The sequence below is a fragment of the Haematobia irritans genome, chromosome 2, assembly GCF_050003625.1.
Source record: "Haematobia irritans isolate KBUSLIRL chromosome 2, ASM5000362v1, whole genome shotgun sequence".
Taxonomy (NCBI): Eukaryota; Metazoa; Arthropoda; class Insecta; order Diptera; family Muscidae; genus Haematobia; species Haematobia irritans.
The window spans coordinates 51,629,417-51,653,525 of NC_134398.1; the positions used below are offsets into that span (position 1 = coordinate 51,629,417).

Consider the following 24,109-nt stretch of genomic DNA (forward strand, 5'->3'; position numbering starts at 1 on the left):
AATATAATTTTCAACATAAATTCAACATGACTTGAAATAGCTCATCTTCAATACATCTTCAAATTGTTTGCGAATTACTTCCAATTTGCCAAAATGTTGACGAAATCTTTGAAAAGGTGTTGAAGATAATATGAGAAAACTTTGACAAAACACTACCCTAAAATGCAACGAAAAAACCATGTGGTTTTCAATACTTATTTGTGCAACGAAGTTCGTGGTCAATTGCAAGAAATGAAAAAAATGGAAAATTTTAGACAAATAACCAAATAGTTTATAAAAATAGGTAAGTGAAAATAAAAAATGAAATAAAACTTTAAGGAAGTCACTACCCTGCCAACATTTTTTGAATTTGGGGACTCTTTTGAGAATCCCCACTACGTCGAAAACAATCATATACGACATCAAAAACTCGTCGGAAAAGCGCCGTCACTATTGAGAAGTTGTACCACGCCAAGTTACTACAAAAATGTTTCGCATGAGTGCAATTATTAGGTGCCTTTATAGATCAATTTAGAACGACGCCAATAAGGGACCCTCCAAACAATCAGAAAAAGTGCATTTTAAGATAGTTGTAAAAGAATCATTGTGGTCGAGTAAAACACGTTTGTTTAGATATTTATTAATTTGATTAAACATTTACAAATTCTTAAAAATATAACATTTATACCACTATCACATTACATTTAACATAATTTTTGGCATTAATGATGATGTTGAGTTACAAGTAGCGAGTTACATGTTGCTGCGTCTATCAACCAGTGTTTTTATTCCATGGAGGCAGCGTGTCTGTAAAATATCTGAAAAACAATCACTTTATTCCATTTGGAAAATCACCAAATTGTTCACCAATATACCTTTCACAATTTTTGAAAAACAACAAAACTTTAAATATCTTAAACATTATTAGTAAACACTTTTGCATTGATAATTCGATTTCCTTCCTTTTGGTGTCATAAAACAGCATTAAAATTTATTAACCTGCGGGCAATTTGAAATTAGGAACGTAATGGACTGCGTGTTAGAATTGATTTCCAGCAAAAGGAATTCACAAAATATCCATTTTAAACTGATAATAGCATATGAATTAAACTGACGATGTGATGCACATTTTCATCCAGAATTTGTTGATTTCAACAATTTGTTGTTTATAACAATTTTAATTGGTTGCACTTGTAATGTTTCTGGAAACTTTTTCTTGTCGATAAGCCATTCATTTTTCATTGGTCAGCTTCTTAATGTTTGCAAGAATGTAGCATCCAAAGATTTTAGTTTTCTGCAAAGAGATTTAAATTTAGTGACTTCTCTAAAGTGTTGATTAAATTTTTCATATTGACGTACCAATTATTATAAACTATTTGAAGCAGTTCCAGTTAATTGTCCACCATTTTTTCATCGGTCAGCTTTTTAATGTTTTCAAGAACTTAGCATCTAAAGATTTTAGTTTTCTGCAAAGAGATATACATTTAGTGACTTCCTTAAAGTTTTATTTCATTTTTTATTTTCACTTACCTATTTTTATAAACTATTTGGTTATTTGTCTAAAATTTTCCATTTTTTTAATTTCTTGCAAGACCACGAACTTCGTTGCACAAATAAGTATTGAAAACCACATGGTTTTTTCGTTGCATTTTAGGGTAGTGTTTTGTCAAAGTTTTCTCATATTATCTTCAACACCTTTTCAAAGATTTCGTCAACATTTTAGCAAATTGGAAGTAATTCGCAAACAATTTGAAGATGTATTGAAGATGAGCTATTTCAAGTTAAGTTGAATTTATGTTGAAAATTATATTTACCCTCAAACTGAAAAATTGTTGCATTTGAAAAACGCTCATCCTGTGTTTATTGGGATATATTTTATTTTGATGAAAATGAATAAATTATACAAAATTCATAGGATTTTGGCTTTGACTTTCAATTTGAAGTGGGGATATCATTCATACAAATTTAGGTTGAAAAGTAGTTGCAACGATGTTAATTTTGAATTTGACTCGCATCGAAAATTGTTTGACAAATTATTGAGTAGCGATGCATTTCAATTTGAGGATAACACTTGAGATATTATTGCTAATGTGTTGAATTTCACTGTTGAGGGTAATGTCTGTTTTTTGTTGAGAACGCGATTTTCTCAACAATTTCTCAACTTGAATATTACCCTAATCCTTTGAAAAAATGTTTGAAAAATTGTTGAAATTTAGCATTTTTCAAACGTTTGTGTTTATTGGGATGCTGCTAACGAGTCAGTCTTAATTAAAGCGTCAAACGAATAACATCAGTGTTAACGAATTGTAAAGTGAATTAGTGTAAAGTCATAGTAAGTAAATTGTAGATTAACATTATTGAAAAGAACAGTATTTTAATTGACGGGTAATTAAAAACGCCTAAATATAAAAACGTAACAGTATTTTGCCATCACTATTGTTACAAGAGTAATTTTATATTTTGTGAAACACCAAGCGCAACTAGCTTCTTATAATTTATTTAAATAAAATCGATAATGAAGTGCTGAAAACATAGTTATTCCGCTTAAAATTGTAAAAGGTATATACCCTGCCAACATTTTTTGAATTTGGGGACTCTTTTGAGAATCCCCACTACGTCGAAAACAATCATATACGACATCAAAAACTCGTCGGAAAAGCGCCGTCACTATTGAGAAGTTGTACCACGCCAAGTTACTACAAAAATGTTTCGCATGAGTGCAATTATTAGGTGCCTTTATAGATCAATTTAGAACGACGCCAATAAGGGACCCTCCAAACAATCAGAAAAAGTGCATTTTAAGATAGTTGTAAAAGTATCATTGTGGTCGAGTAAAACACGTTTGTTTAGATATTTATTAATTTGATTAAACATTTACAAATTCTTAAAAATATAACATTTATACCACTATCACATTACATTTAACATAATTTTTGGCATTAATGATGATGTTGAGTTACAAGTAGCGAGTTACATGTTGCTGAGTCTATCAACCAGTGTTTTTATTCCATGGAGGCAGCGTGTCTGTAAAAAATCTGAAAAACAATCACTTTATTCCATTTGGAAAATCACCAAATTGTTCACCAATATACCTTTCACAATTTTAAGCGTATTATCTATGTTTTCAGAACTTTATTTTCGTTTTTATTTAATTAAAATATAACAAGCTGGTTGCGCTTGGCGTTTCACAAAAAAAATGGCTTTTTTAACAGTAGGGATGGCAAATTACTTGCATGTACTTTTTGATGTACCTTTTCATGATGGTTGTAGTGACATTTACGAGTCTGTGGTAACGATGAGGTTGAAATGGAACTTTGAAATGCTGGCAGGGTAGGTGAACAATTGTGACTTTCCAAATGGAATAAAGTGTATGTTTTCCAGATATTTTACAGACACGCTGCCTCCATCTAGAATAAAAACACTGGCTGATAGACCCCTGCCAACATTTTTTGAATTTGGAGGCGCTTCTGAGAATCCCCACTATCCCCTTCTGAGAATCCCCACTAGTAACTTGGCGTGGTACAACTTCTCAATAGTGACGGCGCTTTTCCGAGGAGTTTTGGATATCATATACGACTGTTTTCGTCGTAGTGGGGATTCTCAAAAGCGCCTCCAAATTCAAAAAATGTTGGCAGGGTCATTATCGTTTTTATTTAAATAAATTGTAAGAAGCTAGTTGTTGTTGTTGTTGTTGTAACAGTTTATTGTGATCTCATCCATTTCATGTTATTCGCTTGGTACATCAGCTTGTTGGCAGATCAAGGAACTCTGCGACTAAGATGGGGTGTGTCCAGAGTGATCTGGTGGTAAGTCGGGTTGGTTTGGCTGGGCAAGAGAAAAGATGACGCGTGTCGTGTGGCCCTTGGTTGCAAATTGGACAAACGTCAGCTACGCTGCTATCAATCACCGATAAGTAGGAATTGAGGCGGCTGCACTTGCCTGATCTTAATTGGGCCAAAACTACCCTAGTCTGCCGTGGGAGGTCTCTTTCCTCCGGTGCTATGGGCGGTGGTCGGACTCCAAGAACAGGATTAACCTTGTAGCTTCTCACCGCTTCAGCTACAGTATCCTCATGAATCCTGTTCAAACCTGGCTGGTACGCTGCTTGATCCAGCGGCTCTCTTTTATAGCGCTGGATCTCGCGCTCTAGATTATGTATATCAACCCTTACGTTCCTGGGTGGTGGTTGTGTATCCATAAGATGGTGGTTTGGATGATTACTGCGATAACAACCCAGGAGATACTGCTTTGACAGCATGTAGTTGTGTCTTCGCACAGGGATGATCTTTGTCTCCACATAAAGGTGATCCAGGGGTGTGCTGCGGAGACACCCAGTCGCAGTTCTAAGAGCAGCGTTCTGGCAGGTTTGTATGTTATTCCACTGCGTATCACTGGTTTGCGGTGTCCACACTGGCGCTGCATAGTTTACCACTGACCGGCCAATTGCCTTATAAGTAGTTAGCAAGGTTTCTTTGTCCGCACCCCAAGTACTGCCGGCTAGTGACTTGGGGACCTTGTTTCTACCACGGAGCTTATTACAAATTGCAGTGGCATGGGCAGATGACCTAAAAAGGCTGTCGAATGTGACCCCAAGAATCTTGGGGTAATTTGTGGTCGGAATTATTACTCCATCGACTCTGATATTCAACTGCCTGCGCACTTCTGCCGTCCATGTAGTAAATAGTGTGGCTGAGGATTTGGTGGGGGATATCCTCAAGTTTCTCGCAGTGAAATAACTGGTAAGATTAGCTATGTAGACGTTCAACCGATCGCAAATGTCATCAACATTGGGCCCAGATGCCAAGATTGTACAGTCATCCGCATATGATACAATCTCGACGCCGTCAGGAGGGGGTGGAATCGAGGACATGTAGAGGTTAAACAGTGCCGGAGATATCACCCCACCTTGGGGAACTCCCTGTTTAACTCTACGCGGTCTTGACTTTCTGTCCCTGAATTCCACGTACGACTGGCGTCCACACATATAATTCAGCACCCAACGCTTCGCTCCTGCCGGTAGGGACGTATTCTCGATGTCCTCAAATAATGTGGCATGGTTGACCGTATCGAATGCTTTCGATAGGTCAAGCGCCACGAGGACCGTCCTGTGACACGGCCTGGGCTGGTTAAGTCCCTTATTAATATGTGTCGAAATGGCATGTAAGGCTGTTGTCGTACTATGTACCTTACGGAATCCATGTTGATGGTGGGCAGCTGGAAAATTCTCCACAATGCTGGGGAGGAGTAATGCCTCAAGTGTCTTGGCTACTGGCGACAGAAGGGATATCGGTCTGTACGATTCACCTTTGCTCGAATCTTTGTCCGGTTTCAGTAGTGGAATCACCCTTCCCATTTTCCAGACATCGGGTATAATGTGTGATTCCAAAGACAAATTGACGAGTCTGGTCAGGTACTCAACTCCCAGTATTCCCAGATGCTTCAGCATTAGCATTGAAATTCCGTCAGGGCCCAGCGCCTTAGATGGTTTCGCGCTGTTGATGACATTGGTAACTTCGGCTGCAGTAAATTGTGGTGTGTCATCGGCTCGGAGACCACGTACACGACGGGTGGCTCTCCTTTTCGCTCTATCACTCTCGGGATGCTCGACAAACTGTCGGTTGAAGTATTTGGCGCACCTCTTCGGATCAGTCACAGTCACGTCGCCAAATATGACTGAAATCCCATCATCCCTTGTGGAGGGGTTCGAGAGGGCTCTAACTGTTGACCACAATTTACCAGTTCCTGTTCCTAAGTTACATTGCTTCAGGTGCTCTAACCAAGTGTTCCGCTTGTGCTCGTCGACTATCTTACTAATCTCTAGATTTAGTTCTCTGATTCTAGGATCAGCAGGGTTAGCACGACGGCGTTCATCACGCTCGTCTGCGAGTCCCGCCGCTTCGGCTGGGAAGTTGGGCCTCACTTGGGCAATTCGACCAGCGGGTATGAAGCGAGCGGCTGCTGCGTTGATGATGTCCCGGAACTCCCTCTGGGCAACATGAACATGTGAGGGGGACGGGAGCTCACTGAAGCGGCGATCGGTGTATTCTCTGAAGCCTTCCCAGTTGGCTTTCTTTTGATTAATAAACGTCCGGCGTTCAGAGGTTATGAAATCGGAGGGTCGGTTGATGGTGAGAATTATGGGGAGGTGGTCCGAACCCAAAGAAATGACGGGTTGCCAGGAGACGTCATTTATCAGACCAGGCGATGCTAACGATAAATCTGGCGAACTGCTGCAGTCACCCATAATTCTCGTGGGGGCCTCTTCGTTCACCGTGCAAAATGTGGAGTCGTCTATCTGCTCTGCCAAAGCTATGCCCCTCTGGTCATTACCCAGGAGAGAATGCCAAAGTTCATGGTGGGCATTAAAATCTCCTAAAACCAATCGGTTATGCCCGCTCAACAACCACTCAATGTTTGGGCTATAACCAGGAGCACAGCTACCAACCGGCGGTATGTACACATTGTATAGCTCTATCTCGGCAGCCCCACACTTAACTGCTACCCCCATACATTCCATGTACGTGTCATTAGTGTCTACCACAAGCGTAATAGGTCTATACTGCACGGAACGGTGTAATATGAAAGCCAGGCCACCACCTCCATTTCTTGTGCGATCCTTCCGTAGGACATTGTACCCATCACAATGTCGTAGGCTGCAGGTGGGATTCAGCTTTGTTTCCTGGATCGCCGCGACCCTTATCCTTTTCCGATTCATAAAGTCTACGATCTCACTAATCTTACCACGGAGCCCGTTGCAATTAAATTGCAAAAATGATGCACTCTCCGGAACTGGTACAACAATATTCGGTGTAAGATGCTGCGGCGGAGAATATTGTTGTGCGGGAGAAGTCGGTGGGGTCACATAATCAGATGACCCACTGCTGCTGTCATTGGCACAGCATCCTGCCACGAAGTCAGTTTGACTATACTCCCGCAGCGATGTTAGGCCGGAGCAGTTCCGGAAGTGCACCCATTCCATGCACCGGTTACACCTCACCGAAACCGAGCGATGGTGAATTCGATTTCGGCAGACGGCACAGTACCATGGTCCGGGGTTTTCCTCTATCCCGGCTCGGACCAAAAGCAGGCGGAGAAGGCTCCCCGGGATGCACCTTCTCCAACACGAAAAAACGGACGAGACAACACGTACACTGAGGTGGCAGCCGCTGGCCGATGGCTGGTATCCATCGGGTCAATCCGGTGCGTAGAACCCGCCGCCGTGGGATTGTAAGAAGCTAGTTGTGCTTGGTGCTTCACAAAATATAAAATGGCTCTTCTAACAAAATGCTTTCATGCGAATAGTGATGGCAAAAATACTATCACAGTTGACGATTGTTGCAGTGTCACTTACGAGTCTGTGGTAGCGATGAGGATGAAATGGAACTTTGAAATACTGGCAGGGACGCTGCAACATGTAACTTGCCACTTGTAAATCAACATCATTCTATTATTAATGAAAAAATATGTTAAATGTGTTGTGATAGTGGTATAAATGTTATATTTACAAGAATTTATAAATGTTTAATCAAATTATTAAACATCTAAATAATCGTGTTTTTTTTTACCTCAATGACTCTTTTACAACTATCTTAAAATGCCCTTTTTTTGATTGTTTGAAGGGGCTCTTATTGGCGTCGTTCTAAATTTATTAAAAAAGGCACCTAATAAATGCACTCCTACCCTGCCAGCATTTCAAAGTTCCATTTCAACCTCATCGTTACCACAGACTCGTAAATGTCACTTCAACCATCATGAAAAGGTACATCAAAAAGTACATGCAAGTAATTTGCCATCCCTACTGTTAAAAAAGCCATTTTTTTGTGAAACGCCAAGCGCAACCAGCTTGTTATATTTTAATTAAATAAAAACGAAAATAAAGTTCTGAAAACATAGATTATACGCTTAAAATTGTGAAAGGTATATTCCCTGCCAGCATTTCAAAGTTCCATTTCAACCTCATCGTTACCACAGACTCGTAAATGTCACTTCAACCATCATGAAAAGGTACATCAAAAAGTACATGCAAGTAATTTGCCATCCCTACTGTTAAAAAAGCCATTTTTTTTGTGAAACGCCAAGCGCAACCAGCTTGTTATATTTTAATTAAATAAAAACGAAAATAAAGTTCTGAAAACATAGATTATACGCTTAAAATTGTGAAAGGTATATTGGTGAACAATTTGGTGATTTTCCAAATGGAATAAAGTGATTGTTTTTCAGATATTTTACAGACACGCTGCCTCCATGGAATAAAAACACTTGTTGATAGACGCAGCAACATGTAACTCGCTACTTGTAACTCAACATCATCATTAATGCCAAAAATTATGTTAAATGTAATGTGATAGTGGTATAAATGTTATATTTTTAAGAATTTGTAAATGTTTAATCAAATTAATAAATATCTAAACAAACGTGTTTTACTCGACCACAATGATTCTTTTACAACTATCTTAAAATGCACTTTTTCTGATTGTTTGGAGGGTCCCTTATTGGCGTCGTTCTAAATTGATCTATAAAGGCACCTAATAATTGCACTCATGCGAAACATTTTTGTAGTAACTTGGCGTGGTACAACTTCTCAATAGTGACGGCGCTTTTCCGACGAGTTTTTGATGTCGTATATGATTGTTTTCGACGTAGTGGGGATTCTCAAAAGAGTCCCCAAATTCAAAAAATGTTGGCAGGGTTGGTGAACAATTTGGTGATTTTCCAAATGGAATAAAGTGATTGTTTTTCAGATATTTTACAGACACGCTGCCTCCATGGAATAAAAACACTGGTTGATAGACGCAGCAACATGTAACTCGCTACTTGTAACTCAACATCATCATTAATGCCAAAAATTATGTTAAATATAATGTGATAGTGGTATAAATGTTATATTTTTAAGAATTTGTAAATGTTTAATCAAATTAATAAATATCTAAACAAACGTGTTTTACTCGACCACAATGATTCTTTTACAACTATCTTAAAATGCACTTTTTCTGATTGTTTTGAGGGTCCCTTATTGGCGTCGTTCTAAATTGATCTATAAAGGCACCTAATAATTGCACTCATGCGAAACATTTTTGTAGTAACTTGGCGTGGTACAACTTCTCAATAGTGACGGCGCTTTTCCGACGAGTTTTTGATGTCGTATATGATTGTTTTCGACGTAGTGGGGATTCTCAAAAGAGTCCCCAAATTCAAAAAATGTTGGCAGGGTAATAATTGGCGTGGTACAACTTCTCAATAGTGACGGCTATTTTCCGACGAGTTTTGGATGTCGTATACGATTGTTTTCGACGTGGTGGGGATTCTCAGAAGCGCCGTCAAATTCAAAAAATATTGGCAGGGATGATAAAGATATCATTAAAATCGTTTGTAGTGAATTCACAGAATCACTCATGAATGAAATTAGAAATAGACTCCCACTAAATATTAATATTTCATAATATTTGCAAATTTTATGTCGAAAATGAAAAAAAAAATATTTGGAAATTTGAAAGACATAACTGGTCGAAATGTATTGGATGAAAGCATTAAAACTGATCAAGGTGCACACTTGAATAGAGGTTCAAAATTTCATAAATTAAAAACGCTTCAAATCAAGCGTTTAGCTTTTTTTAGTAGAACATTGAATTTTAGCAGGCTTTAGTATTTTCGTGGTGGGAGGTGGTATGTTGGAATTTATAATATATTTTTGGTGCTTTTTGCCCTTCGGGATTTGGCATCACTGTGAAAGAGTACTTAGTATTATGAAATCTGACAAGTTCGGCCCATAAAAATTCTAAAACAAATCTATTGCTGATAAATCGGAACAAAGTCTTCATTATCGTGGGCATTTAAGAAAAACGGTATTCACTTTCAAATTTGTAATTTTAAAAAGTATTCCCGAAAATAAAGTTATATTCAATGGATATTTTTCAATATGATTTTCCGTTAATCAGCCACCGGCGTTACAAAAAAATCTCATCGGCCTTGTTGTGCAATCATACCTTTTTATGTTACCACTTAGTACGGAGATCTGATTTTAGGTTAGATTAGAGAAATGTCATAAAATGTAAACAAAGTAGAGTGCTCTCTGAAACGGCTGTGGACAAATTCGGGAAAAACGCCATATTTTTGTTGGTTTTTTGTCAATAAAAACACAGGTTGTTAAAAAAACATAAAACGTAAACATATAAACAGTTCTTGTAGTATATTTTTAGGGTAGCTACTACCAGTAAATATTTCTTATTTCATTATTCAGAACAAACGCATTATGGGGAAAAACATGGTGCAAGATGCGATGTTATGCAAGCAATAAAACAAGAACATTACATTTTATTCTCGAATCATATGTAAGAAACTAAAAGACGGTCTTAAAAATGGTTTTCAAACGAATTGTTTTGAATATAAAACATAGTTCCAATGCAACTTTGAGAGCATGGTGTTATCAATGCGAATCCATTTTAGCTCAACGGTCCCGAAGACTACAGCAGCTATGTACGTTTTATAATCGCGTCTATGGACCTCAGGGACTTAAACTTTTGATACGATCCTATCATCGTCAGTTGCCACAATTTAAAGGTAAAAATGTTCTATTAAGTGCCGTAGGAGCCATGGGGTTATCTATAAACGGAGCTTCGGCTTTCGATTGGTCAAAGGAGCGTTTAAGCCTGGCTAACTTTGAAAGCTGTCAAGGTGATGTAGAATTTATTAATACCCTCTCCCAGAATAAACTATGCGACATGTGCAAAGAATATAAAATGAGGTATTGCTATTGTCTGGTCGGTAACAAAAAACGGACAGTGAATACAAACGGAAGGGGACCATCAAAAGGTGTCGGAAAAAACGTATTGAGCCTAAATAGGGAAGGGGCTACAGAATTAGGCAATGCACTAATTCAAAGCGCCGAAGAACAACCTTGGGAGCCATACATGAGCAAAGATCAATTTACAATTTGGAGGCGTGAGGAACGCTCTGCTATGTACTCATACAAAGTGTATGCCCGTTTTAATGATATATCAGCAGCCGATTTAATGCATGTACAGATCGATATAGACTATAGAAAGGAATGGGATAATACTGCAATCGCTCTAAATATGATTGAGGAAGACCCAATGCCTGGTACTAATTCACATTTAATATATTGGGAAATGCAATGGCCTAAACTGTTCAACAATCGTGATTATGTTTTCTGCCGCCGCTACATACGTGATGATAAGCGTAAACTTATGATGGTGGCTAATCGTGGGACAACTCATCCAAACTATCCGGAATATACCAATAAAGTAAGAGTGACGGATTATTGGAGTTTTATGGTAATTAAACCCTTTCGCAGCTTTCAAGAACCGGGTGTTCATTATGTACTAACCTATTATGACGATCCCGGCCTACCCATACCACAAAGTGTCAAATCTTGGGTTGCCCAAAAGCAAATGCCCGATGTTTTACGTAATATGTACCATGCAACCAAAAACTATTCATATCGAAAAGCCAATGCCATGAAAGATGCCTTCACCAATTTTACGGCGAAAGACGACAACGAATATACGGGCAACAAGTCTAGAGAAAGTTGGTTCCAAAAATTCCTATTAAGACATAGTAACAACGAAAGTATGAAGGAAAAAGAAAATTAATTTTTAATAAGCGATGATATTAAAAATGCATATTAATTAAAAATATGCAAGATTCTATAGAAAGCCCAAAAAATTAATTATTGTGAAAGATAATGAAAAAGAACCTACTATATCGATCGAATACAAAAAACCAGAAAATAAAATATAGTAACATATGTAGCAAATAAAAAAGGGTATGGTCTTCGGCCATAGATGCTTCGAGAAAGAGGCAAATTTTGAGAAGATGTAAAAGGGTAAATGAAATCTGGAATGGGTTTTGTAGAACGTATTAAGATGGCATATAGTGAATATGATAGTTATTTAAAGAGAATATTAAGCCAAAAACTATGTTAAATGAATTACTATGTAATCTTTTATCTTGTGCCCTTTCACCCCTCACCACCATACTCGAATTTAACCGGCAAAACTGTTTCTTTACCTCGCTGCATCTTTATGTCTAATCCACAAAAATTAAGTTGTCAATGAGAATTGATGAGAAAGAAAGATTTTTTCCCCTAGTAATAGCGATTACACTGGAAAATAATCCCCACAAATGTTATACATTATATTCTTATTTCTCCATTTAAGCTTATAACAACTCCCAACCATCAATGATAGTGAGTTTATAAACTGTGATCACAAAATGAAAAAAAGCTATTAGACAAAATATATTTTCCAATTTTCTTTTAAGTGGTCACAGAGCTCTGTTTTTCTTTTTGTTGTTTTTTTAGTACACACCTTGATTTGTGCAATATTTCTGCATTTTAACGATAAAGTGTGCATTTGGTTATGAACTACTTTTGTTTTCCGTTTCAGAAATTAAATTCAAATTGATTTTCTTTCTGATTTATTATAGCAAGCGATCTCACGTTAAAAGAGCGAGTTAAAGAATGGAGAATTTAAGATTAATTACTACATACTTTAGATTTTCTATATACACAAACAAAAAATGAATATACGAATAAATCTTTGTTGAAATTTATTGATAAAAACGTTCATGTGTTTTATTACAAACTAAATACAACCAAAGGCAAGTAATGATAAGGATTTTCAATGCTGTAGAATTGAGTAAAAGCTATTTTACAATTTACTTTAAACCACAGTTTAACGAAAAGAAGAGCAATCTGGTTTAATAACATACCGCGAGGTCGTAACTTCCCTGTCTGATGCAAAAGTATCGCTAGGCCTCTTTATTATTTGAATGGTGATTCGTGCAACGATTCCAAAGAGTGTCTGAATGCTCAACAATGTCGTTGTTTGATATCATACGAGGAAGGCTCGAAAAGACCGAAGTATCGCCGGTAAGGATATGGTAAGAGCAACTTAACTGGTGAATGGAAAAATTATCTCAGTCTTATCACGATAAAAAAGTACGAACTACTGTCTAATAGAGCTCGACTGAAGCGGGTTATTGGCCGAAGCCTGTGTTCGGCAAAAAAGCAATAATCGTCCGAAGCCGATTATTTTCTTCAAATTTGTTATTAAAGAAATTTGGTGTGTTTTAGTTCAATTAGCATATTTTTTCAATAAAGGCATAAATACGACAACAAAAAGGTAATTCAGTCCATGTCTTAAAATATTCTTTTAGAACTAAAAGACTAGTATTCAAAGTATTCAAAATTCATTAGTTTGATATTATAATGACAAAAAATGATTTCTTATATTCTTTTTTTGGCGTTTTATTTGTACTGGGTGTTTTGACTGAGACAAATTCAACACTAGCACAATTCAATATGAAATAAATTATTCAATTATTCAAAAAGCTTCGGTTAATCGGCCTCTTGACGCCGATTATCGATTTTTGGCCGAATGCCGATGCTCTGCTGTCTAATCCAATATATTATCCTAATTGGGTCCCGTGCAATTTCTTTTTGCTTTTAATCTTAAAAAAACTTGCTAGGCACAAGCGTAAGTAGTTGTTAAAAATGGTGGAACATCGCTGAGCCAAGGAGAACAAAACGGTAATCCGGTGAAAAGAAAATTGACACAATTCGAAAGTTTTATTAGTGTTACTTATCTAATTATCCTGCTGGAAGTTACGGCTTCTATCGGACTATATCGGAAATATTTTAGTTCTATAGATAATACATAGAAACACATACCGATATGACAGTTGAACCTGCCAGTATGGAATTAGATTCATGTCAAGTCTATATCAGGGAGCTAATCATAGCATTCGATAACGAACATTTTTGATCGAAATCAAAATTTTCGGGATCACGAGGGTCGACATTTTGGATGGAAGTTATGGAAGAACTCGAAAAATAATTTACGTTAACCATAACAAGACGTACAAATGGAATACATCGTTTACTCCAATATAGTAACGAGTTAAAACAATGTTTCTTACTGTTAAGGTATGCATAAAAGCCTAAGGAGAAGTAAATACTCTCTAAAATTTTTAAAAACGAGACATTTTCAATTATTCTCATACTATATCAGCAAAACTTTTTAGGAAATCATACATAAACACTGGAGACAACGATTAACGAGTAATCGGTCGTGACTGTTGGATTTAATCGTTATTAAAAAAAGTATTCAATTATCAGAACGACCACAAATAACAGCCGAGTACAGATCATAGCTCTACATAAATATGATAACCAAATCCGGTTATTTGTAAAAAAAAAATATTGCTCTTTATGTAATATTAATAGTATTTGCTAAAAATCTTAATATTTATTCAAAAACAATTACTTGTATAGTATAAAATTACTAATACATAAATACAAAACTAACCATAACGTTTATAAAATAGTATGTAATATTATAACTATTTCTTTTTTCGATCCTGCGTGCATTTTGGACAAAACCATTTGCCTTTGGGTTTTGTGGTAAGGCCTACACATGCAAAGTGGAACCATTCAATCGGACACTGAAATAAAACGTACGTGTTCAATATACACTCAATAGTCAAGTTATCATAGTCAACACATATGTTTGAATATGCATGAGAGTCGTCATATTTAGAATAACAACTTACGTCTGGATTGTCACATCCTATCATTTCTCCATATGAAACCTGATGACATAAACAGTATGTTGGTTCATTTGGATCCACTGGCATATCCAATACATCACTAGGATGTGTTGCCGATGTAAGACATGATTCCTTTTCAGAGTCATCCAAATCAATATTTTTCTGCTTTATGATAAAAATAAAAAAATATTTTTACAATTAATTTTTTTAATATAAATTATTGCTAAAATTTACGATTATATGAGCATGCATTATGAAATGGCGAGTGGTGAAAAAAAAAAATTAATCGGTTAGATACGATGAGCACAGGATTACGCTGATAACTAGGTTCCATTATCTGCGAATGCCAGAAACAGATTCCAAAACTGTTTATGGCAAAACATTTCAAAGTAAATATGATAGTAATCCTCTATAAAGCATTTATTATTGAAGTGGTATCCCCGTTATTGAATACTCATTAAATGCCCTTCGTGTTATGATATGAGAATAAACTTATTGGACCGAAATCTTTGCACCCAAAATAGAAAATTTTCCTGGATATGCGATGATGTATGCATTTCCGAAAAAGATTATTTCTGGTAGCCACAGTTTACATTGTTGCCTAAGTAATTCCGACAAAGTGGCCATATCTTCTTGAGGATAAGAAATTCATTTTCTCAATACATATTTTATATTTTAGTAAAGGTATTGTCCAATTACACCGAAAAATGTGCCTCAATTTGCTATGTTCGAGATTTGCCTCTTTTCAATTTTGAAAACATTCTTTTTATTTCTTTCAAACTTAATTTTGAATCGAAAAGTTTCACCTCTTATCATTGTCGTACTTACAAACAGATACATACTATATATACAAATTCAAATTTTAAAATAAAAATTATAAATGAACATTTATGAATGAGATGAATTACCTTTTGACCCCCCTTGCGTGTTTCTTTTTCTTGATTTACCTTCTGCTTTTTCTTTTTACCACCTTGACCACCAGTTGATGAGGCCGCAATAGTCGAGTTATTGTTGGCCTCATCATCCGAAGAAGTAACCTTTTTCTTTTTGCCGGTCGCCTTTGCATCTTTAGTTTTCTTTCTGCCCTCTGAAATAATTATATTCATTATTGGGGAATATGTTGTACATGCACCCTCAATAACTTACTTTTAACTTGTGCCTCTTCAGATTTACCACGCGTTGATGAAGCCTTTTCTTGAATTTCTCCTTCAAATCTGGCCAAATCATTGTCTAATCGCCGGATTTGCTTATCCACCAACTCATATGTTTGTATGGCCAATTGGACCTTGTCATCGCTGTATTCTTTTGCCTTTATAAATAACTGTTGTATGTCGGCAAGGCGTTCTTTGCGCTCCTCTTCCGTCATTTGTGAAGAACTATCAGCTAATTTGCGCATAAACTCCTTTGCATGGCTGTCTATACTTTTCATTGCCGTTTGTGCCCTATCGTCCAATTTTCGCATAAGCTTAAAATTCCTTTCTAACTCAGTGGGTAAGGACTCTAATCCTATATTGGATAATACTTCAATTGGTAACAATTGGTAATTTTATGTTTTGTATTCATTGGGTTGTGATATTTTTGTAATTAAAAACAATTGGTGATGAAGGATGTTTTGGTAGAGGTTGTTGGTAATGATGGATGATGATGTGTTTTGATGTTTTTTTAGAAAGAAAATTCAATTTCAATATGGTTGTATAGGACAACAAAGTGTTTTTGTGAAATAAGTTTCAATGATTTTCTTTTGTCTGTACTTACCATCCAAATAATTTTCCAAATATATGGCCGATGACATTTTGCACACGATTTTTTAGTAATTCTAAAGATTAAAGCAGTTTCTTATTATAAATTTAGGAAGCGATATGTAGCGGGTATGTGTTTTTTCATTTTCTGTTTCTACTCATCCTTCTTCTTCAACATTTTCTCATTCTATAGGTGGCGTTTTTACACAACAGCCTCTACATTACCACAAACACAATCAAGACGGAATGCAAAAAGCGAACTCCATTCTATATGGGCTTATGTACTTTGGTGTGTAAACATAACCATAGCGGAATATGATACAGTGTTGCAATCTTTTATCAATTTTTTAACTCACAACTACGCTATTTTGTTGTGTGGTCGCGTGGAAATTGTTTTATCTTGAAATAACTCAACAAATAACAAGTCATTACGTGTGCAAATATAACCATAGTGATAGTCGAACACTTATTATGTGCATTTCTTATGAAAAGTCCAAAATCCATGACTCTGATTTAAATCAATTTAAAAGATCACTGTTTTTTCGTTTAGAGGCATTGTCGTTGCAACACTGTCGTTTAGAGCCATTGTGGTTGCAACACTGTTTAGTTGCAACACTGAATAGTTGTAGCAGAGCTTCCCAATTTGCTTTGTGCCCTCAAAACTTTCCAAATGGAATAAAGTGATAGTTTTTCAAATATTTTTCCAGACACGCTGCCACTGATAGACGCTACAACATGTAACTTGCAACTTGTAAATCAATATCAATCTTTTATTAATGCATAAAAATATGTTAAATGTGATGTGATAGTCGTATAAATGTTATGTATATGAAAATTTATAAATGTTTAATAAAATTAATAAACATCTAAACAATCGTGTTTTACTTGACCACAATGTTTCTTTTCTCAACTATCTTAAAATGCACTTTCTCTGATTGTTTGAAGGGGCTCTTATTGGCGTCCTTCTAAATGTATCCAGAAGGGCACCTAATAATTGCACTCATGCGATACTTTTTTGTAGTAACTTGGCGTGGTACAACTTCTCAATAGTGACGGCGCTTTTCCGAGGAGTTTTGGATATCGTATACGACTGTTTTCGACGTAGTGGGGATTCTCAGAAGCGCCCACAAATTTAAAAAATGTTGGCAGGGTAGTTTTTAATATTTGGTATTATTACTGATAAAGTACATTTCAAATCAGTTTCAACAAGAATGCAATGCCGATATTTTGACTTTATGCTTAGTACACCCAGAAAACAAATTCGTTGCCTCAACCGAATTATTTGCCAACCGAAAGAAGGTGGCTCCATCAACTATCAATGATATCTGTCAGCACAACTAACATTTGGCAATTGTAACTGCATGTTAGTATGTTGGATCAACTTTGCATTGGTTGTCGCAATATCATATTAATTGTTTTGTTTGTTGGTGCAACCGCCCTCGATTTTCTTTATTATTATCCTAAACAAATTCCAATATTAAATAAAAGGGCAGATTATATTGAGATTTTATTAATTTATTGCAATATTTACAATCATAATAAACTACGAAAATAAATACAAAAGGTGCTAACAACAAAGGCTTTTGATCTACATATACGTGAGATCAATTTACATTACAATTTACAATATTTTGTAGGTAAGGTTTGTATACCAATGACAGATGGTTATTAGGTTGCAAACTACAGAACCTAATTCAATATATACTTGCCAGAAATTTCTTCCTTAATCCTCTAGATATAAATACAGATCGACTTAGACTCGTCCTGTATGCTTAATACAATAAAAAAAGTCACTTGCCGTAACGAGTATTTGTGTTTGTTGGTGTATGAATCCTGCAATTTTTATGGAAACTTTTGTAATATTCCTTTTTTATAAATCGGTGCGATACTTACCTGAAGGCAACTTCTTTTCTATGGGATAAACTTTATTCAATGTATTGCGGACTAATATCAAGTAAATGCTGTTCCCCGTTTTGCAAATTTTGTAGCGTCATACCATTTACCATGTCGATGTTGATATAAATATTTATTTGTTGCAACAACTACCTTACGCCCGTCCAATAATTGAACTAAGATTCTATTAGTATACTAAACTTTTGGTTGTACCAACCATTTGTTGATTCCCATGATGTAGGTCTCTCTATGCTGGTGGTTAGCTCAACAATTTTATGCAGCATACAAACAAATTTATCGGCATTGGTTATTGTAACCAATTGAATGGTTATGGGAATTTCGTTTTGATCCTGTGAACTTTTTTATGGTCGTGTTGGATGTATAATGGAGAAAATAATCAAAACATTGTTCTTGTAACAAAAAATAAGTTACTGACATCATTTCCTCATTGTAATGATCGAATTGCAACCAACCATTTCTCTGGGTGTACTAAATTCGCTTCTGCGAAAAACGAATATCTTCATCTATCTCCGTAAATAGGGTCTTAAAGGCAGGGATGTTAACTTATTTATGCGACATAATATGTCTGACTATTTTTTGTGCGAAAAATCCAAGGTTGTATAAATATGTGTTTAAAAATGCTCAAAACAAAGATTTCGCATTTATTCCGCGCTAATGCTTAGTACTAAGTTCGTTTCTGCGAAAATCGAATACTTCTTCTATCTCCGTAACTAGGGTCTCAAACCCAGGGTGTTAACTTATTTATGCGAATTAATATGCCTGCCTATTTTTTCGTGCGAAAAATCCAGGGTTGTTTAAATATTTGTTGGAAAATGCTCAAAACAAAGATTTCGCATTTATTCCGCACTAACGTTTTTTATATGGAGTATAACAGTTCTTCGTGCGAAAACGTGATCTTAGTACTAGGCTTAACGTTTTTTTATATGGAGTATAACAGTTTTTCGTGCGAAAACGTGATCTTAGTATTAGGCCTTATGTCTAAAAGTGTCGAAGAGCTTTTTTGTGTAGCACTGAGATAGAGGTTTATGCCAACATAAAGTCATGAAGTTTGCGTCGATGTGGCGCTTAAATCAACTCATGGCTCTTACAACTTGACAAACATTTTAAATGAAATCCTTAAACGTAAACATTACAACACTACTAAAATAATTAATCTAAAAACAACACAAGTACTTCATGGTCTATCGAACAACACTTGTACCACAAATATTTTAAAGAACCAAAATTACTTTTTTTATTATTTGCAATCATTTTGTGCCTTAATTTCAGAAAAATCCTATTTATAAGCAAATACAAGACTGATAATTATTAAAATTGAAAGAAAAAAGTTAAATGGAGTTAAAAAAATTTTAAATGTCTTCAGCGCTATACAAAGTACAAAGCCGACACAATTGAAGTAAAATTCAATCATTTTAGAAAATTAAGAATACAATTTGATTAAAATTGTCTAATTTTAGAAAAACATGAACTATTTCGTTTCACTTGTAGTCCATGTCATTAAAGTAAGCAAAAAATTGAATTGGTTGTATGATTGTGTTTCTTCAAAAGAAATCTAACAACCTAATGCCAAAGAGATTGAAGGCCTCGATATGTTTCGAGGGTATGGCAGTCCGCCACCGTCATATACTCTCGGATGCAGAGTGAGAGAGTAAGAACATGTGCGTTTTATTTTGTCTCAGTTAAAGTACTGTTACCCTCTTTGCAAAGCAAGTAAATGAATCAACTCTCATCACAACAATAACAGAGAGTATGAGTGAGAGCAAAGTACCAACAAACAAAGACATTTTCTTGAACGTGACATTTTTAGTCGAAATCAGTCAGATGTCGGGATACAACGCAACGGTAGAACAATAATAACGGCACAAACGACGAACTAATACGACAAGTCATTCAATGTAGTTCGTAGTCCAGTCGAAAAATAATAATAAAATGGTACAATAAATACTCGTAGCTACGTATTATTATTATCAAAAAGCATCGTGTTGTGCATGTAAATAAATTTTAAATAGTTTTAATTATACTTAATACAAACATAAGCGGGCGATAAGCATTAGACATTAGCATATCAAATTTAGAAAGAAATGTTACACTATTAAACTTACATAATAAAACGATTATTTTGCCGTTGCTTCTTGCAAAATAAAATCACAAAAAAGAAAATAAAAGTGAAAATACATACAACAACAATAAGGGATTATAGAAAGATACCCACAAAACCTTGGGTAGCTGCAGCCCCAAGAATCTGCCAAACCAAAAGTTTACAGTCACACACGAACGAATTGTGGCATAGAACCAGAACAGCATTTAAACGAAGAAGTGCACAGATGGATTTATATTTCGTGAAACATATGTGTGGAGGTCGATGTCACTGTGATTTTGAAATTTAAGAAACGGTCATAACAAACAAAGCCATATAAACATACATGTTATGCGTGAGGCTTGTTTTGTTTAATAACTCGGTGACAGAAGTGTGTGCATAAAATAATTGCAGTGAGGCTAATTAGTTCCTTGCTTATATGCTGTGGCCTTACAGTCTGGTGGGTAGTGATCAATAAAAATTAGTCCATTTCAATGGCCACACTAGATTTATATACAATGGCATGGGAGCATTTTCGACCTGGTAGTTCACCAGTAGATTGGTGTGAAGGAAATTATTTGATATCAGGGAATATTGCCGAATTTGTAAATACAGTAAGTATTATAAACGTATATGCATAGTGATACACTTGAACAAAAAATTGTTTTACTGTTATGAATAAAAAAATTTGAAATTTGATCGTATTTAAGTACAACCTTTTTTTAAATTACGAAAGAGATTTATTTATTAATTGTTTAATTTTTAATAAATGTTCCATTATATAAAGACAATTTTCATATTTTAGGGACATGTTCCCGTGTTCTGGATTACAAATTTGGAAAACGCAAAATTTGTGTATTGCCAGAAATCGTTCACGCTTTTAATACACGTATTTGTTGGTCGTTCTAAAATTTCGAATTACAACCCTTTGTACACTCAAAAAAAAAAAACGTTATTTCGATCCATAGATTTTGACCTTCCCCCAAGTGTTTTGGTATTTATTCTTAGCCAAGGACGCGGCTTCTTCAAAATAAAAAAAATTAGAGACCTCTCTGCCTTTAAAACTAGGATCAATAAAATTAAAATTAGGGTACAGATCTTATTCATTTTCCTTTTCTTTTTGCGATATATTAACCCTGGACAGTCATTCTTCGTCAAAATGACGACGCATATTGGGAAATGATAAATTTAAGTTAAACTAATTCAACCATTTTATGAATGTTTGTTTTCCACTAAAAAAAATGAACGCTATATTTCACTAAAGACGATTTTATTCTATTTTAGTTCATGGAATTATTACGTTTTAAGAAAGTTTCCATGAATTTTATGCATACGTTTGTTAAATTAACTAAAACAAAGGAAAAAATTATACACAAACGAAGCATAAAGATTAACTAAATTCGTGTCTCCCACAAAATAGCTCAGAATTTCTTAAATTTTGTAAATTTTACCAACAAGGCGGCCATCATGAACTTCGAATGCAAGACATTTTTGCAATTTTGAACTCCAATTTTTCCCTTCAAACTACGAAATTTTCTCTAATCAATGAAAAATAATTATTTTGTCTAATAAATTTCTTGACTTTGTCGAAAATTATTTACTTATTTTTGTGAAATCGGCGTGACATGTGCATAAGCGTAGGAAGGCCTCTGGGGAGGGGGCTTAGACCCCCCAGAAAAATTTTAGCCCCCCCCAGAATTTGAAAACCTATTTACGATTTTACATTTTTCTAAAAATTAAACAAGTATATACGACTGCACAAAGTTCCGCTAAAGACATTCATGCACAATCGAATTACTTTGGTTGTGGTAGCAGTTGCCGATGGCAATGTCTGAAATCTGATATTTATAAAATAAATCTGTGGTTGAACTTTTGATTTAGTTGAATAACTAATGCTCCTTTATTATTTTGTTTAGTCTGGTTTAGTTGTGATCCAAATTCAGTGTTTTGAATATGAATTAAAAAATTTTGTTATATTTTCCCAAATAATTAATTTTTATATTTTTTATGATTTTTAATGCATTCTAACGCTTGTTTGAAACGTTTTCCCTCGAATATTTTCAAAAATTCTATAAAAATTTCTATAATGAATTTTTCATTTTTGTGGCAAAATTTGAATAATTTGTACCATTTTATTTATTCTTACTTTTTTTTTTAAAGAAAACAAAAAATTACGCATTAAAATATGAAAAAAATGAAGTAAAAAAACTTCCTGTGTAGTTAAAATAATTAACTTCTTTGTGAGGACATTTTTGGAAGTGCTTTTAAAGTTGTGCCTTTAGAACAACTCCCAATTTTTTTGCTGGGAAAAGTGTGGAACTACTTTTAATTGCTTTATTATAAATTAATTGTCGAGTTATTTTGATGCCTATATTGTTATTAATTTTTATGTAATAAAACATTAATTGAACCTATAAGTTCAGTCTATAAATTTTCAGCTAGGGGGGCTATAGCCCCCCCTAGGAAAATTGTCTAGCTACGCTAATGAACATCTGCGCTTCTAATACAGTTTATTTAAAATTTTATAAAATTAACTAAAATTTTCTTTCCTGGTGAGTTCACTGTTTTTTCAGTGTATACTAATTAATCACAAATTGAATAAGAAAATAAACTCAATTTTTTTTTGCGTACGATATATATTAAAGTGTGTTGAAATAAGCCGTAGTCAAAATGACGAAGGATGACGTTAGTATACAAAAAATAAAGATGACTTTCCAGGGTTAATAAAGCTTCATGATTTTCATAATTCAAAAAAAAAATAAACTTTAAACTAAAGATTAACATCTTTAAAATAAATCTTAGCCTATATTTGAAGCGTTTTATCTTAATTCAAAAAATTCAATAAATCAGTTCATTTAAAGACAATTTCTTTTAATTAAAAATGTGTTTCTTGGCTTTAAGGAAATTTTGCCTTTCTACAAAGACCTACGACTTTAACAGAGGAACATAAATTTTGCAAAATTTTTGTCCTAAATATAAGGAAACATTTTTTGAAGCAACGATTATTTATTTTAAAGAAAATTATCCTTAATGCCGTCCTAAATGTAGGTTGCATAATCTTTCAAATTAGGTTACTATTGTTTTCAGTGTATACTGAAAGTTTAATTGAAACTAATGATTTTGACTTTCCCTTAGTGATTTTGGTATTGATTCCGAACCGAAGATGACGCTTCTTTAATAAAGACGTTTTTACGGTAACATCTAGCTTCGAATCCACGTTGTAAAAATTTAAAATTAGGATTCAGGACCTGTTCGAAGCCGAAACTTTTTACTAGCACTGGTAAAAGTTTGACGTAAATCGACGTGATTATAATATCACTAGCCAAGGGGGGCCAGTAAGAAATTTGACATTTCTTGACATTACATGGCTTAGCATATTTTGATGACCTCAAAACCAATAAAATGTAGTTTTATTTGTTAAAGAAGTAAGTACATTAAACTAGCAATTTTTTCTCACCATAGTAAATTGATATCTGACCATAGTAAAAAGTTTCGGTTTCGAACAGGCCCTCAGATCTCATTTTCGTTTTCCTTATTCGAAATATCAGCAACGGTATTAATATACAAATAAACGCCGGCTTTCATATTCATAATTATGACAGATACTTCAAAGCAAAAAACGTTAAATCAAAGATGCAAATTCCTCAAAATAAGTATTAGCTTATTTATACCCTTTCGCCCGATATCTACTAATATGGCCCCAGAAGCCAGAATTTCAGCTTGATTTTCTTTAAATTTTGCACAAGAAGTGCAATTGATAGCGTCGTAAAGTGTGCCGAATTTGGTTGAAATCGGTTAAGATTTAGATGTAGCTTCTATATATATCTTTCGC

General features: G+C 34.9%; 3 protein-coding genes and 2 long non-coding RNA genes across 14 annotated transcripts in view; 3 read left to right on the plus strand and 2 right to left on the minus strand.

The window, feature by feature from the left end:
- Positions 1 to 2,820: 2,820 nt before the first annotated feature.
- Positions 2,821 to 3,298, minus strand: LOC142227524 (uncharacterized). The gene is made up of 2 exons (XR_012719879.1): positions 3,072 to 3,298; positions 2,821 to 3,014 (listed from the first exon to the last, which is right to left on the minus strand). It is a non-coding gene; the product is annotated as an uncharacterized LOC142227524 (long non-coding RNA).
- Positions 3,299 to 7,661: 4,363 nt separating this feature from the next.
- Positions 7,662 to 8,413, plus strand: LOC142227525 (uncharacterized). Its single transcript, XR_012719880.1, has 2 exons — positions 7,662 to 8,142; positions 8,200 to 8,413. It is a non-coding gene; the product is annotated as an uncharacterized LOC142227525 (long non-coding RNA).
- Positions 8,414 to 9,984: 1,571 nt separating this feature from the next.
- On the plus strand, positions 9,985 to 12,559 carry LOC142224299 (stAR-related lipid transfer protein 7, mitochondrial). 4 transcript variants are annotated; one of them, XM_075294064.1, is made up of 2 exons: positions 9,985 to 10,118; positions 10,217 to 12,559. In XM_075294064.1, exon 2 carries the CDS (start codon positions 10,335 to 10,337, stop codon positions 11,586 to 11,588), a length of 1,254 nt encoding a protein of 417 aa, XP_075150179.1. In that variant the 5' UTR covers positions 9,985 to 10,118; positions 10,217 to 10,334; the 3' UTR covers positions 11,589 to 12,559. The 4 variants fall into 4 exon arrangements, with proteins under 4 accessions (XP_075150179.1, XP_075150180.1, XP_075150181.1 ...); XM_075294065.1 differs by having other exon boundaries at positions 9,992 to 10,118; positions 10,176 to 12,559; XM_075294066.1 differs by having other exon boundaries at positions 10,008 to 10,139.
- Positions 12,560 to 14,206: 1,647 nt separating this feature from the next.
- On the minus strand, positions 14,207 to 16,460 carry Ing5 (inhibitor of growth protein 5). Of its 7 annotated transcripts, none has more exons than XM_075294073.1 (5): positions 16,303 to 16,460; positions 15,694 to 16,068; positions 15,495 to 15,634; positions 14,551 to 14,709; positions 14,207 to 14,442 (listed from the first exon to the last, which is right to left on the minus strand). In XM_075294073.1, exons 1-5 carry the CDS (start codon positions 16,337 to 16,339, stop codon positions 14,341 to 14,343), a joined length of 813 nt encoding a protein of 270 aa, XP_075150188.1. In that variant the 5' UTR covers positions 16,340 to 16,460; the 3' UTR covers positions 14,207 to 14,340. The 7 variants fall into 7 exon arrangements, with proteins under 7 accessions (XP_075150188.1, XP_075150187.1, XP_075150184.1 ...); XM_075294072.1 differs by having other exon boundaries at positions 14,551 to 14,712; XM_075294069.1 differs by having other exon boundaries at positions 15,456 to 15,634.
- Positions 16,461 to 20,003: 3,543 nt separating this feature from the next.
- bwa (alkaline ceramidase) overlaps positions 20,004 to 24,109 on the plus strand; it is a 54,809-nt gene continuing 50,703 nt past the window's right edge. The window contains exon 1 of the mRNA XM_075294076.1: positions 20,004 to 20,891. Coding sequence (XP_075150191.1) covers positions 20,772 to 20,891 — 120 coding nt within the window. The 5' untranslated portion in view covers positions 20,004 to 20,771. The remainder of the gene's footprint in view (positions 20,892 to 24,109) is intronic.